At 40.8% G+C, this 16,816-nt stretch overlaps 1 protein-coding gene across 8 annotated transcripts in view; it reads left to right on the top strand.

Moving 5' to 3' along the window:
• The window catches only part of SETX (senataxin), an 87,422-nt gene that overhangs the window by 16,883 nt on the left and 53,723 nt on the right, over window positions 1–16,816 (top strand). For all 8 annotated transcript variants that reach the window (XR_010407728.1, XR_010407729.1, XM_045883409.3 and 5 more), the window contains 5 exons: window positions 2,078–2,297; window positions 3,262–3,381; window positions 6,320–6,491; window positions 6,639–6,726; window positions 7,181–11,401. Coding sequence is in view for 6 of the 8 variants with exons in the window: in XM_045883409.3 (XP_045739365.1) it covers window positions 2,078–2,297; window positions 3,262–3,381; window positions 6,320–6,491; window positions 6,639–6,726; window positions 7,181–11,401 (4,821 nt within the window). In the remaining 2 variants the exon portion in view is untranslated. The remainder of the gene's footprint in view (window positions 1–2,077; window positions 2,298–3,261; window positions 3,382–6,319; window positions 6,492–6,638; window positions 6,727–7,180; window positions 11,402–16,816) is intronic.

Below are 16,816 nucleotides of genomic sequence, written 5' to 3'. Positions count from 1 at the left end.
GGGAGAGGGAGAAGCAGGCTTCCCGCAGAGCAGGGAGCCCAATGCGGGGCTTGATCCCAGCACCCTGGGATCACGACCTGAGCCGAAGGCAGACGCTTAACAACTGAGCCACCCAGGCGCCCCTCCCCGCACCTTTTAAAAAATAGAATGCTCCTCATTTTGGGTTTGTCTAATGTTTCCTAGTTGTTAGAGTCAGGCTATGCATTCCCAGCTGGGGTACTCCATAAGAGTGATGTGATGTCCTTCTCAGAGTGTTCTATAACAGACGCGCATCATATCATTTGCCCTTTGTGGTTATGTTAATTTTGATCAGCTGATCAAGGTGTTGTCCAGTTTCTTCACTGTATATTTTCTGTTTCTTAGATACTGGAGATCACAGAAATGCCCTGCTCCTCACCAAAGTTTTCTCCTATATTTAGTGCTAACTGATGCTTTTGCCTGAACCAGTTTTTCTGGGATTGTGAAGTAATTTTCCCATCCAGCACTCAACACATTTACCAGTTAACACGTGACATTGATTGTACTATAACCAGGAGCTTTTGCCTTTCTCCTATTTATTTACCTATTTATTACCAGTATGGACTCATGCATTCCTTTGTATCTTTTCCAAAAGTTTAAAATTCATTACTTACGTTGGCGTAGAGCCAGTCCATTCCTACATCCATTAGCTCTATGTTTTTCAAACTTTTTTGACCATAACCTGTGATAAAAAGTGTTTTTCATTGAGTACACATATACATATGCATATGTGACGCAAACATTTCCCAAAATAATACTCCTAACATGCAGGATGCACGCTGATATTTTTCTGTTCTATTTTATTAGTTTTTTAAGGTTGGTCATGATTACTAAATTTAATTCATAGCTTACAAGAAAATTTTTTAAAGATTTATTTATTTTAGAGAAAGAGCAGGGGGCAGGGAGCTTGGTTGTGGAGGGACAGAGGGAGAGGAAGAGAGAATCTTTTTTTTTTATTTGACAGAGAGAGAGAGAGAGCGAGAACAAGTAGGCAGAGAGGCAGGCAGAGGGAGAGGGAGAAGCAGGCTCTCTGCCAAGCAGGGAGCCAGAGGTGGGGCTCGATCCCAGGACCCCAGGATCATGACCTGAGCTGAAGGCAGCCGCTTAACCGACTGAGCCACCCAGGCGCCCCTAGGAAGAGAGAATCTTAAGCAGACTCCACACTGAGTGCAGAGTCCGACACGGGGCTCTATCTCATGACCGTGAGATCATGACCTAAGCCAAAACCAAGAGTTGGATGCTTAACCGACTGTACCACTCAGGCACCCCTTGTCCACGAGAAATTTAAAATCATTTGTCTATGCTATATTGACATTTAGAGGTGACTTTTGATTTCTTCTGAGGCTCCACTTTTTCCCCCCTCTTAACTTTCTATTACGGAAAATTACAAACATACAAAAGTAGAATGATATAATGAACCCTCATATATCCATCACTGAGCTTTATGAGTTATCACTACATAGCCAATATTCTATATCCCTTTGGATTACTTAGAGCAAATCTTAGACATCAGAGCATTTCATCCATAAAATACTTCAGTATGTCTCTAAAGATAATGACTTTTTAAAAAAAATTCATATCACCACACCTAAAATAATTCTTTAATATATATATTTTTTTTTATGAAAAAGGATTTTTATTTACTTGAGAGAGAGAGAGAGAGAGCACAAGCAGGGGGAGCTGCAGAGGGCGATGGAGAAGCAGGCTCTCTACCAAGCAGGGAGCCTGAAAGGGGCTCGATCCCAGGATCCTGGGATCATGACCTGAGCCGAGGGCAGACGCTTAACTGATTGAGCCACCCAGGTGCCCCTATATATTTCTAATCAGTGGTTAAGTGATTATCTCATAAATGCTTTTTTAGGGTCCAAATCAGGATAAAATAAGGTCCAAGCATTGCGTTACTAGTATCTTAGGCAGTCCCTTAACCGACTGAGCCACCCAGGCGACCTGTATCTTAGGTCTTTTAAAATCTGTAGAGAATCCTATTTTCTTAACTAGGTTCTTGCTGCATGTAGACAATTATTTGTTGAATGAAGCAGTGAACATGTTATTCCTTTAGGTTCGGCGTTGGGCTATCCTGACCGCAAGAAATTTGGGAAAAGTGGACAGAGATGATTATTATGACTTGCAGGAGGTTTTGACTTGCCTTTTTAAAGTCATTGAATTGGGGCTTTTGGAAAGTCCGGACATTTATACTTCTTCTGTCCTCGAGAAGGGTAAACTGATTCTTCTGCCCTCACACATGTACGATACCACCAACTACAAAAACTATTGGTTAGGTAAGTACTGTTCCTACACAAATATAACTAGTATTTTTCATGATTCTTAATGAGTATCCTGCAAAGGAAGTGGTTTCTTGGTGATCTGATCAAGGATTTCATAGTTCCCAATTCTTGTTCTCTTGTTAAATTGACTTAGCCATTACACATCCTGTTTTTAAACATTATTTATCCTAGAAACCATCTTTGTAAGAGGTACATGTTCGAGTATGGCAACTAAATCTTTAAAGCAATACTATATGTAACAAGATAATAGTATAACAGTTGACTTTAATGGGGTTTGATATATTTTAAAGAGATTTTCCCATCTGTAAAATATTGCCTGGTTGTGAAAGAGATAATAGCTTTGGTTTTTCAACAAGTTCCACTGACTCAAAATAGTTCTACCCTACTTTACTGATTCTGAGTCTTATAGTCATGTGTCATATTTGGCAGTGATGAGTGCTCAAAATATGGTGATCTTAAAATTGAAGGCACCTTAGATTTGAGGAAATACAAATTGTGTGGTAGTCGTCATAGCAATTGTTTTCTAACCCGTTCATACCATTTTCCCTTTTTACTTTCAAGTCAGTCTAAAGTCCTGTTACTTGGGAGCAGTTGTGTATGACTGTCTCAGACTTAAATGTTTGAGGAACTGGATACTGGTTTGCTTCATTTTACCGCCTTGTTATTCTTTTTTTTTATAATTTTCTTAAGGATTTTTATTTATTGAGAGAGAAGGATAGAGAGAGCATGAGAGGGAGGAGGGTCAGAGGGAGAAGCAGGCTCCCTGCTCAGCAGGGAGCCCAATGCGGGACTTGATCGCAGGACTCCAGGATCATGACCTGAGCCAAAGGCAGTCGCTCAACCAACTGAGCCACCCAGGCGCCCTCGCCTTGTTACTCTTTTGCCAACTAAGCCAGAGAAGGCACGAGAGCAATGTTACTTAATCAAGTCAAGAAAACGTTTGTCAATGATCTTACAGGTATTTGCATGTTGCTGACCATTCTGGAGGAGCAGGCCATGGACTCACTGTTGCTGGGCTCAGACAAACAGAATGATTTTATGCAATCAATACTTCACACCATGGAGAGGCAAGCAGATGGTAATAACCTTTATTTGCTAAATGCTTTTGAATACTGTGATATGCCCTTTTAAAATACTAGTGTCATTGCAAGAATTTGGGTGTATGGTGTGGACAAAAGAAGAGAGAACGTTTGTATGGTTAAGTCACGGATTCAGATTTTTAAATTGGAAGGGACTTCTAGAGTTTAATTTCAGCACCTTACCTTCATAAAAGAGGAGACTGAAGCCCAGGGAAGTTAACTTACTGTTTCTTGTTGAAATGCCCATTTAGTGGTAGAATCAAGACTAGCAGGGGGCGCCTGGGTGGCTCAGATGGTTAAGCGTCTGCCTTCGGCCCAGGTCATGATCCCAGAGTCCTGGGATCGAGCCCCACATTGGGCTCCTGGCTCAGCGGGGAGCCTGCTTCTCCCTCTCCCTCTGCCTCTCTCCCTGCTCATGCTCTCTCTCTCTTTCTCTCTCTCTCTCTATATATATCTTTGTCTCAAATGAATAAATAAAATCTTAAAAAAAAAAAAGACTAGCAGATAAATTTCTAATGACATGGTAGTTAAAATTGTGGAGAAAACCTTTCCTGTCCTAGGGTCTTCCTTTTTCCTGGTTCTTCATTTCACTTTGGTTCTCTAGGGTTCCACTGTCCAGCATGGTGACTCTTAGCCAAATGTGGCTATTTAAACTTAAAATTAAATAAAGCATTCAGTTTTGCAGTCCCACGAGCTATACTTTGAGTGCTCAGTAGCCACATGTAGCTGGTAGCTACTGTATTGACCAGTGTAGGTAAAGAACATTTCCATCAGCACAGAAAGCACTCTTGGACAGTGCTGTTCAGATAGTCTAGAAAACAGGGTGTAAAACTTGTCGTCATGTTTATTATTAGACCCTCACTTTCTTTTGCTCATGGTTGTATCAGGCTGATCAGGGAGGATCTGTACTGAATATTTCTAATCTTGATGAAGGAGTAAATAAAGATCAAGGATGTCAGATCCTATGAAAATATAATGAATCATTTTCCCCCCACATTCACTTCTCTTTAGACAACTCCAGCGTGGATATAAAGTCATTTGTGCAAGATTCTAAAAGAGCTATGTAAATGTTACTCTTTGGGGGGGGGACAAGGGGCTCATGTTCACCACAGATGGGCCAGTTGGAGAGGAGGTAGCAGGTGGCACAGCCACCTTATACAGCATACCATCCTGGTCCACCGTCAGATCAGCGATGGCCTCAGCTCCATCACCCCCCAGGCTGACTCTGGCTCCTGCCTGACTCTGCCTGGCCACCACAACCCCTCGGGACCATTCAGAGGCATCACTGGAGGGTGTGTGGTTAGTTGAGCAGCTGGTGGTTCTCTTCATATCCTCGCTGGTCACATTTCTTTGGTGGAAGGCATTCCTGACTCCTCTCGTGAACAGGTTTCATATTGCTTTGTGGTCCTGGAGCCTGGATGGGTCGGCTTGTTCCTTGGGGCATCAGAAGGGGCTTCTCTGTGGCTCCCCTGCACCCCTCTCTGCTGCTGGCTGGGGTGCCCACATCTGCTGAGCTTCCTTTAGTACCTCTGAGCAGCTGTAGTAAGAGGCAGTGTCCTCCCTGCTGCCTTGGGAGCTGGTCCATCTCACGGCGCTCCTCCTGCTCATCCCGGAGCCTCCTCGACCATGGCCACCACCATTCCCCAGCCCCGGTGCCACCCCACACCCAGCACCCCCCCAGTGTTACTCTTTTTGTGATCACATACATTTTCTTGCTACATTATTGTTAAAGTTATTACTAATTCATTTACCAGCATTTACTACATTAATAGTTCATTTCTTTGTGCCTTGCCCATACAACTCTGTCTTCTCCGTTAATCCAGCTCCCCTAACGTTCTTCAAAACGGGAGTCATCTCTTTAAGAAGGCTTTCATAATGGTCTTCAAACTGACGACTTTGTTCCTTACTTGAGAGCTTACTGGCCATAAGACACTATCAGCTGCAGGAAAGGACAAGAAAGTGTATGGGAAGGTTTACACAAATGCCTGTGGCAAAGCAAGTAGAGTTTAAGAGCCCTGAAGGAAATACAGCAGGAAGTTCTCGGTGGGCAGATAACCTATCAGTAACTGAGTGAGTGGGAGCTCCTGTGTCCAGAAGAGTGCTAGAGAAGAGTAAGCGACCACGGAATGTTTGATGTAGTAGGAGCATTTGTGCTGGGCTTGAGGATGGAGGATTCTGGGAGGTGGTGCTGAAGGCATTCCGGTTCTTACTTGGGAAGAAGCCAGCTGTTTTTGCTGTAGACAGCGTGTGATGATGGGAGTGTGAAAAATAAAGCTGGAAAGACACAATAGAGTAGGATCTTACAAGTAAGTGCGTGACTGAGGACCTTGAATTTTCTTGGAAGACATTGAAGAGCAATTGGAAGGCTTTTGAGTAGGGCAGTATTTTGCCACTGCGTATCTGATAGAGGAGAGGGAAAGGACTGGAGGTAAGAGCTGCTCAGTAGTGGGAATTCCTACCATTTGGGTGAAAAGTAGATAACAAGGCCAAGTTGAGATATGGATGGATGAAGGGTGTGTGTATCTGCTTAGCCTAATACTAGCTAAGGTATTCAGTCCTTTACAGCAGCCAAATGGCACACATAATTCAGATCATGCTTAAAACCAGGATTTCTTGTATCATGGGCTTTTGTTCGGTAGGAAGGGTTGTTTCAGGTATGGCAAACAGGGTGAGAGAGGTGAGTTTACCTAGACTCTCCATTTGTTCCCCATTAAAAAATTTCTTAGGGGTGTATAGTATTGCTTGAAAAAAATGCAAAATTAGCTTTAAAGTTTACTAGGTTTTTAAAACCTGTGGTTGGCAGCACTTTATTTTAAATTAGCTGCTTTGCTAATTCAGTTTTTTTGCTACCCAGATAAAGAATGCTTCATTCTCAGTATGTTTTAGCATCTTTTTCTGATCATTTTGTAATCCAGCAATTACTCCACTGTATTTCAGATGATAGTGTGGATCCTTTTTGGCCAGCATTACACTGTTTCATGGTGATTCTGGATCGCCTTGGATCTAAGGTCTGGGGTCAACGTATTGATCCTATTGAGGCATTTCAAACCATTATCAACAATGTGAGCTACAATAAAGAGATCCAAAATATACGGAACAGCTCTGTAAGGTTAGTTCAGTTAATGTGTCAGTATTTTAAAATAATCTCAATGAGGAAGTCTGTTGTAACTGACTTAGCAATAGGGTTTTTTCCTTTTTGCTTTTTTTTTTTTTTTTTCATTTCATTAATTTCTGTTTATTCTTATTACTCTTTAAGGACCAAGTTAGAACCGGAGTCATATTTGGATGATATGGTGACTTGCAGCCAGATTGTATACAATTATAATCCCGAAAAGACCAAAAAGGTATAAAACATGTTGAGAATTCAGATGACCCTGTATTGCCTTTATATTGTGTAGGCGATATTGTACATAATTAGTTGAATTACTGATGTTATGATACATAGCTATTCTGAATCCACTGCTGCATAAGGGGTTTCTGATTGAACAGATGTACATGGGGAAAATGGACTCTCACTACAAGGTGCACACTTTGGAAGATTAAGGGCAGTCAGGAAGGGTGGAAAGGTTATAGGATGAGGGAGATAAGTGACATGACTGGAATCGAAACCTGCTAATGGAAAGAAGACGAGGTGTACTCATGAATCCTTGACCTCGACATTGACCTATGTTTTCCATTTTTGGGGCGTATATGTGAACCAAAATAGGAAAACTAAGTGATACATCGTTTAATAGCTATGCATTAAATCCATCATGAATTCTGTTTGCTTATCTAATGTCAGTATTTCTTTCATTTTAGGATTCAGGGTGGAGATCAGCCATTTGCCCCGATTATTGTCCTAACATGTATGAAGAGATGGAAACATTAGCCAGTGTGCTTCAGTCAGATATTGGTCAAGACATGCGTGTTCATAACAGCACCTTTCTGTGGTTCATCCCTTTTGTTCAGTCCCTCATGGATCTTAAGGATTTGGGTGTGGCTTATATAGTAGAGGTTATTCATCATCTGCACTCGGAAGTCAAAGATGTCCTCAACCAAACAGATGCCATGTGTGACAAAGTTACTGAATTTTTTCTTCTGATTTTGGTGTCCGTGATTGAGCTGCATAGAAATAAAAAATGTCTGCATTTGCTGTGGGTTAGTTCCCAGCAATGGGTAGAAGCCGTTGTAAAATGTGCCAAGCTACCTACCACTGCATTTGCACGGAGTTCTGAGAAGTCATCTGGAAATTGCTCCAAAGGAACAGCAATGATATCATCTCTGTCATTGCATTCAATGCCATCAAATTCTGTACAACTGGCTTGTGTGCAGCTGATTAGAAGTCTCCTTAAAGAAGGTTATCAGCTTGGGCAGCAAACTTTATGTAAGCGATTCTGGGATAAACTCAATTTATTTCTGCGTGGAAATTTGTCTCTAGGTTGGCAGTTGAGTACTCAGGAAACCCATGAGTTACAAACTTGTTTAAAGCAAATTATCAGAAACATAAAAGTCAAAGTACCTCAATGTAACACTTTCGTGGATCTGAGTCCTGCAGGTAAAAGCTCTCCGGCATCTTACAGTAAAGAAGAAAGTGAACAAATAGAGAGGAAGTCCAATAAAGATCTGCACTGTCTGGAAAACTCCAGCCCAACATTTTCTAAAGAACCAATGAAAGCTGAGGCATATCAAATACAAGAGAATATATTGATTAAAGCAAGTAACACGACAGAAGAGGATAATGAGCAAAATTATATAAAAGATTGGAAACTAGAAGATCATCTCTCAGCCGAGTCATGCATAAAGAAGAGTAGTAAAAACCTTTTCACTGAAAGAGCTCAAGATCAAGTTAAAATAAGTACAGGGAAGCAGAAGTCTGTGAAAGAGAATTGTACTTCAAGAAATGTACTGCAGAATTGTACTTCAAGGAATGGTCCAGAAAGGGGATGTGACAGAGGAATAATAATGTCAACACATTTGTTGACCGACTCTAGCACTGATTCTCTGGAGAAGTCGTGCACATCAAATGAGGATTTCTCTTTCAAGGATGATGCTCTTGGCAAAACCTCAAAATCAAAAACTAAGGCACATAAAAATGAAATTTGTGCTAAGTCATCACATGTAATAAAGAAGCAACACAGGAAAAGTACTTTGATCAATAATACTGGTAATTTAGAGGAAAACCTAACTGTGTCTAACATTGACTGTTTCTATTCAAGGAAAGATTCAGGAGGTCAGAAAGGGGATGGCTTCATGCACAATCTCTCTTTAGACCCTCTCGGCATTCTGGATGATAAAAATGGGGAACAAAAATCTCAAAACAGTTCATTGCTGAAAAAGAAACAACTGAAGAGTGAAGAGTTAGATATTTGCTCTTCCTATGAAAACAGGTATCAAATGCAGGAATGTCACATTGATGATAAAGATTTGGTCTCGTTTACAGAAGTGACCAACACTTTCGTGAAGAAAATGTCTCCCTTCAAAGATCCTGTGACTGTTCTTGAATCAAAAGATAAGGAAATTAGCAAGAATACCAGTCAGATGTCTTCTCACTTGAGAGAACAGGCTCCTGGCCTCAGTCCTCAGTCTGACACCTTAACAGATTCTCAGATAGACCAAGACCTCCACAAGTTATCTTTAATAGCTCAAGCCAGCGTTATTAAGTTCCCATCAGATTCAACTCAAAAAAGTTCATCCCAGCTACAAAGAAGAGTGAAAGATGACAGAAGATGTTTCCCGGCTGACCAGAATAATACTGGGGAAGCCTGTCGGGGCCAGATTATTATTATTTCAGATTCTGATGATGATGATGATGAAGGAATTCTGGGTTTTGAGAAACACATTAAACAAGATAAAATAGGCATCAAGAAAGAATGCCTGGAGCAGCATACTTCAATAGCTAGTCCGAATGTGGAAAAGAAGTTAATAAAGGAAGAGGAGACAAAGCCCGTTTTGCAGTTGGAAGAATCAGATTCTCAGTTTTTTGAGTTTGAAAGTCCATGTGAGATGTTTTCAGCTTGGCAAGATCAGGAAGCAGAGAAGAATTCAGTTCAAGAGAATGAAAAAAATTCTTGTTCAGCTGGCATAGCTGATACCACGAATGATTGGGGTTATGAGACAGATTATGTATCTGAAGAGGTTATTAAGAAGGTAGCAGAGGGCATTGAAAAACACACAGAACCACAGAGTAGTATTTCTGTTGGGGAATTTTGTGAAATTGAAGTAAAAAAACGTAAGAGAAAACGATTTGAAAAACCTATGGCTGAAGGTCCTCTAAGGCCTTCACCTTCTGATAGAAACGAGAACGAGCCTGATATTCTTAATGAGAGAGGTCTGACTGAAAATGATTTTAAAAGTATGGACCTAAGGACAGCGAGTCCCAGTTCAAGTGTTCAGAGAGACAAAGACACTACGGTTTCACTGAAGAAGTCTTCTCCAAAGCTTCGTACTTATTCCAAACCCATTAGAAGAGTCCCACTTCCTAAAACTCCTAAGAAAACACATTCAGATACCAAGAAAGGGCAGAATAAAAGTTCAAATTATATAAGTTGTAGGACAACTCCTGCTATAGTTCCACCAAAGAAATTTCGCCAGTGCCCTGAACCAACTTCAGCAGTTGAGAAACTTGGTCTGAAGAAGGCTCCTCGTAAGGCATTTGATTTGTCTCAGGGATCTCTAGAGTATGTAGTTCAGTTACGCCACCATGGTCAAAGTGTTGGAGTGGTTGATACTAGCAAAAAGACTAAGTTAATTTCTCCTCAGACTCTCTCTGTCAGAAACAATAAGAAACTGCTGACAAGTCAAGATCTTCAGTTGCGAAGGCAGGTGAGACCCAAATCACAACAAAATAGACAAGGACTTTTGGATTATGAAAATAAAGATGCTACAAGAGCAGGGCTTTGTCCAGCACAGAATTCTGACATACTTGTCCCAGAATCAGATGGTTCAGATCATAGTTACAAAGGAGGAACTGAGGAGGTTGCTAACAACACTGGGAAACAATTAATAAAATGTGTGTCTTCAGAACCAGAACCCATGAAAACAAAATATGTGTCTCAGGTGACCAGTGATGCTTGTCTTTTGAACCAGTCTGCTTCTGTTGTGTTGAATGGAAGAATACCAACAAAGGAAATCATTGTCTCTGCTTCAGCAGACCCCTTAGGAGGTGGTGACCCAACAGTACATCATTTAGAATTGACAGTTTTGAAAGACGGAGAGCCTGAATCCAACAGTGATACAGAAGATGAGAATATATTTCTAACACAGCACGATCCTGAAGATATGGATTTGTGTTCACAGATGGAGAATGGTAATGAGAAACTCATTGAAGTAGTTCATGGCAAAGATACAGCTCAGGTGGAAGAAGATTCTGTAAGTCGGCCTCAGTTGGAATCTTGGAGTAGCACAAAATGTAAGTACAAAGATTGTGTTGAAACCCCGAAAAACCAGGGTGACTACTGCTCAAAACACTGTGAAGCTAAAGCAGCAGATGAAGATGTATTTCGTAAACCTGGCTTGCCCCTTTCTGCATCCAAGCCTTCGAGACCTTCCACTGCTAAGATTTTTAGCTCAAGTAGTACTTCACGAATTGCTAATCTTTCCAAGTCTTTGGAAAGTGCCTCTGCACTTCCACCAGCTCTAAAAAATAAGTCAAATGGGGCACAGGCTGTTTTGAAAGTCCCACAGCCAGCCTCTGTGTTGTCTCCAAAGCCAGTGGGTGAAGTGAAGAGTTTGTGCAATGTTCTTCACCCTCAGACTCCAAGTAATTCCATCAGGCAAAGTTACAAACTAACGTTTGGTGAAAGCAAATCCTTCTCAGCTTCCTCTCCAGTCCACATTGTCTTGTCATCGCAGTCCATCTCTGACACCTTTGTCAAAGAGGTCTTAAAATGGAAATACGAAATGTTTGTGAACTTTGATCAGTGCGGGCCCCCAGCAAGCCTTTGTCAGTCCATCTCAAGACCTGTGCCTGTCAAATTTCAAGATTGTGGAGATTATTTTAATGTTTTTTTCCCTTTGATGATATTGAATACTTTTGAAACAGTAAGTATATTTTAGTTGTATACCTGCTGAGACTTTGAAGTTGCTTCTTTTCTTATTTCCGTAGTGATTAGAGTACAGTTAAAATAACTGACCTAGTTTTGATTTAGATGTAGCTTTTAGATTACGTGTTGAATGGGCATTTGTGCCAGACGCTGTTCTAGGTGCTGGTGATAGAGAGGAAGCACTTTCTCAACCTCTGCCCTTCTGGGGCCTCCCGACACAATTCAGAGTGCTAATGAACCAAGTCCAGAGGGAGCACAGGAGTGTTTTTTGATACAGAGGTAAGGGAAGACTTATCAGGAGATGGTCTCCCTTCTGCATTTATTCTTAAAGTAATATAGACCTTTTTATAGTTTTCTTGAGGAGGTGGCATGGGGTAAATTACATTGAACAACACAAAGCAGTAAATCCTGAATTTCTCTTTATATAATAATCTGTCTTTCCAGTTTCTTACTCATCCTAGCTGTTGCTCTCTCCCTTTAACTGTCTCCCCTACCTCAACACATCCCATTCTGGTTCTTCTCTCTTCCTTACTCCCCCTGACTAGGATTGCCAAATAAAATACAAGATTCCCAGTTAAATTTGAACCTCAGAAAAACAGCCAATACTTTTAAGTGTAAGCATCCAACTGCATAATTTTGAAAGATGTTTTTGGTATTCTCAAAGCAGGTTAGGGGTCAGAAGTTAGATTTTTACTTTTTCAAGTTACTTAAAAAAAAAAACAAAACACGAGTATGTAACAGCCTGAGTTTCTTAAAAACAAAACCAAGAACACTGAAGTAAATATTTGTGTATTCATTCACCTGCAAGATATTTGGGTGGCTGATATGTGGCAAGTTTCATTATAGGCCTGGGGGGTAAAGTGGTGAACATGGCAGACTGGCAGAACATGGCCTCTGCCTTCTGGATGTGATCGTTTCAGATCAGGGGAAGGATGCTAGTGTGATCTAGCACAAAGGGCATAGGGCACTTCTGACAAAAAGGTTTGACAGTCTCTGCAAGCGAAAGTATTTACACTGGGACCAGAAGGAATCCACCATGGGAAGTATATTCCAGACAGGGTGAGAGCAGATACAAGTAGGTGGGATCAAGCTTAGTGTGTTGAAGGAAAAGGAAATGTATCATACGAAGGGGCAAGTGTGCTAGATAAGATCATCAAGTAAATTGTGAATATTTGTTATAAAGCTTGAATCAAAGCATCCTTAAAATATACTTTTATATCAATTTATGCCCCCAATTTTAGCCATTGTTTTAAGATTTATTTTACTAGTATTTCAAAAGCATTAGAAACAACTAATTGACAAAGGATCTTTAATACCTCCATAACAGCAAAGTGAAATCCTGATTTAGTATTAGGAGAATTATTTTCTTCCCATAGAAGAATTCTTAGCTCAGTGAGCAGTGTATGTAGTTAAGTAAGCTGGGGAGAATAAATTTTACTCATTTTGAAGCTTACTTTTTAATCTTCATTCTTGCTGGAAAGCACTAATTTGCTGAGAAGCCATTCACGGCCCTTAAATTTAGGACAGACATGTTTTTTATATATTTTTCCCTGGATTAAGAGGTAATCCTATATTCCTCTATAAGATCCTTTCAGGACATTTTTGTAGCTCTAGTCTTTTCAAAACAGAATAGGCACAAGTTCCATTTATACATGTACCCAGAGTTGTTTTTTTTGTTTTTAAATTTTTTTTTTTTAAGATTTTATTTGTCAGAGAGACAGCGCACAGGCAGGGGGAGAGGCAGGCAGAGGGAGAAGCAGGCTCCCCGCTGAGCAAGGAGCCTGACGCGGGACTCGATCACAGGACCCTGGGATCATGCCCTGAGCCGAGGGCAGACGCCTGACCAACTGAGCCACCCAGGCGTCCTCATACACAGAGTTTATTTTTTATGTTTTATTTTTTATTATTTGAGAGAGAACACGAGCTAGTGGAGGGGGTGGCTGAGGGAGAGGGAGAAGCAGGCTCCCCACTGAGCATGAAGCCTGACATGGGGCTCTATCCCAGCACTCCGAGATCATGACCTGAGCTGAAAGCAGACACTTAACTGACTGAGCCACCCAGGCACCCTATACATACACAAAGTTTGAAATAGTCAAATACTTTTGTAAAAAATGGCATGCACCCCTCACCCTCTCAGTAACCATTTTTTTATTCTTAATGGATCCTTTTGATAGCTACTTCCATATTTCTAAGTAACATGTCACTCTTGTGACTTCTTAACTTTTCAGTTTTGGGCATCTTCTGTTGCTATAGGAAGTACCGTTTCTTCCATCCCTACATTCTCACATAACCTTTCCTGTTCCCTCATCCTCATTACAGAGTTATTTTATGATTTTTAGGTCAGTGTTTTGTTGTTTTGACTTTGTATCCACAGCTAAGTCATGTAGTATGCTGTAACTGCTTTTCCTTTCCTTCCCAACTCTTGGTTTTCTCTGGATTTATTGTCTCATTTAATTTTCTATATACTTACAACTAAATTAGCTTCAGACTCTTTTGGATGTTTAAATCTCTCATGATCAGGTATATGAAGTAATCTATAAGTTTCGTATTCTTGGTTTATGATGGTTATCCTGAAGTACTCACCATCCTCATCCCGGGGCTTGCATTTCTTTCTTTCCTGTGTTGCATCCCTGTCTCTTGTGCCCCTAGTTATCTTTCTTGGTTATTCCATCATTTTAGCAAAGCACAGCCTTCTAGCTTCCTGAAAAAAGGATGTGTGGATGATAACATTTTGAAACCTTGCATGTCTTAAAATTTCTTAAATTTTCTCACTTTTTCTACTTTCCATCTCACTTTTTTTTTTCTACTTTATCAGAGGACTTCTCACCTATTGATTTTTTTTTTTTTTTTTTTTTTTAGCATACTTTTAGTTTCATGGGACTCTTGTTCTCTGAGGATTCCATTTTATAGGATCCTATTCTTCTTTTCATGAGCGTGGCATTTTTTTAATTTATTTTTTATTTTTTTTAAGATTTTATTTATTTATCTGATAGAGAGAGACACAGTGAGAGAGGGAACACAAGCAGGGTGAGTGGGAGAGGGAGAAGCAGGCTTCCCAAGGAGTAGGGAGCCCGATACAGGGCTCGATCCCAGGACCCTGGCATCATGACCTGATGGCAGACGCTTAATGACTGAACAACCCAGGCACCCCATGGCATCTTTTTATTGTCTGAAGTTTGTTAACGATAATTTTAAAGTCAGTTAAAAAGTTCTCTTTGCATAGTTCCTGTTTCCCCAATTGCTTTTTGCCTGTTCGTTTTAGTGTATACAGACCTTTTATATTAACTCTTTTCTTCAGATAGCTGATGATTTTGGGTGATCTACTCACAATTAAGAACAGGATACTGAAAAGCAGATAGGAGCATTATTCATCGTAACCAAAAAGGGGAAACAACCCAGAGATCCACTAGCTGAAGAATGGACAAAATGTATTAATGTCCATACAATGAAATATTCAGTTGTAAAAAGGAATAAGCCATTATCTGCTACTTTTACATGTTCATTGATGAACCTTGAAAAATTATATGTAATAATGTAATATTATTATATAATATGTATTGTTATTGTTACTATTATGCTAATACCTGAAACTAATATTATATGTCAGGTACACTTAATTAAAAAGAAAATATTTTGGGGCACCTGGGTGGCTCAGTTGTTAAGTGTCTGCCTTCGGCTCAGGTCATGGTCCCAGGGTCCTGGGATCGAGTCCCACATCGGGCTCCCTGCTCGGCAGGGAGCCTGCTTCTCCCTCTCCCACTCCCCCTGCTTGTGTTCCTGCTCTCGCTATCTCTCTCTCTGTCAAATAAATAAATAAAATCTTTAAAAAAAAAAAAAAAAGAAAATATTTTGATAAGTGAAAGAAGTCAGGTACGGAAGGCCATATATCGTATCATTCCATTTATATGAAATGTCTAGAATAGGTAAATCCATAAAGACGGAAAGTAGATTATGGGTTACCAGGGGTGGAGGAGGAAAGGACACTCCCAATAGGTATAGGGTTTATTTTGAGATGATGCAGGTGTTCTGGAATTAAATAATGGTGATAGCTCCACAAAACAGTGAATATACTAAAAACCACTGAAAGGGAGGGTACACTTTAAAATAGTGAATTTTATATTGTATGAAATACATCTCAGTTTGTAAAAACGCTATAAAAAAGGGATGAATTTAAATAGTGACAGGTTAAAAGAGATGCTTAGGATACCTGAAGCTCCTGCTTTGCTAAAATGATCCTTTTTATTGCACTGTGGGGAAGTTAAATGTGATCTGAAGGACACCATAACATGGTGAAACCCAGCATTAGTTTCATTCTTTATGTGAAAATTGTATGCTTCGGTGTAGTTCCAAATCTGTATTTTGTCGTATATAAGATTAAAAAGAAGCTCTGAGTGAAAGGGTAGGCTAGTTAACCATTGGCGTTTTGTTGTAAAGCCCCATTCCCACCCTTATAAGTCAGTATCTTTATAGTCTTTTTTCTCTCTTAAGTGAGGTCAGATTCCCCAAAGAAGAATCTTCAGATATTTTGCCTCGAAAGGGTAGGCCTGACGGGCAGCTGACCGTGGGATGAGGGTGGGGGACAGGGAAGGGTCCCAACATTCAGTGTATAAACATTTGCCTAATTTCCCTCTTTGTCAGTGCCGTGTCTCCACCGTGCCTGCTTTCCCCACTGCTGTCCCCAAGGCTGAAGACTGTTTTTTTTACCCTCTCCACAGACAAAATCTCTGCAGTATTTTGTGGGTTGCAGAGAGGGGCTGTCTCTCTCCAGCCCTCCTTCCAGATTAGAGGTCTGCATCAGATTGCTAATAGGTTGCAGTTCAGCTTCTTGGACTTGCTGAGTTAGCTACCATTCATCCAGCTGCTTTCCCTGCTTCCAACATTTTTTTTTTTTTTTACTTTTAAGATTTTTTATTTATTTATCTGAGAGAGAGAATGGGAGACAGAGAGCATGAGAGGGGGAGGGTCAGAGGGAGAAGCAGACTCCCTGCCGAGCAGGGAGCCCGATGTGGGACTCGATCCCGGGACTCCAGGATCATGACCTGAGCCGAAGGCAGTCACTTAACCAACTGAGCCACCCAGGCGCCCCCCCAACATTTTGATACATGTGTCTTCTGTTCTTTGTCCTAATGAACTAATCTGTTTTTAAAAATTGCTTTGGTGTTTTGGTGGGGTTTCAAGAGGAGTGAAAGGGGAAATGCCTGTGTTCAATCTCTCTGTTTTTTTAAAGATTTTATTTATTTATTTATTTGACAGAGACACCGCAAGAGAGGGAACACAAGCAGGGGGAGTGGGAGAGGGAGAAGCAGGCTTCCTGCAGAGCAGGGAGCCCGATGCGGGGCTGGATCCCAGGACCCTGGGATCATGACCTGAGCCAAAGGCAGACGCTTAACGATGAGCCATCCAGGCGCTCCTC

This window comes from Mirounga angustirostris, unplaced genomic scaffold (genome assembly GCF_029215605.1).
Source record: "Mirounga angustirostris isolate CCGP_5_RB_7025 unplaced genomic scaffold, mMirAng1.0.hap1 SCAF_15, whole genome shotgun sequence".
NCBI classification, from domain to species: Eukaryota; Metazoa; Chordata; class Mammalia; order Carnivora; family Phocidae; genus Mirounga; species Mirounga angustirostris.
Note: the sequence above shows the minus strand (reverse complement) of the source record. Positions and strands in the feature narration are given on the sequence as shown.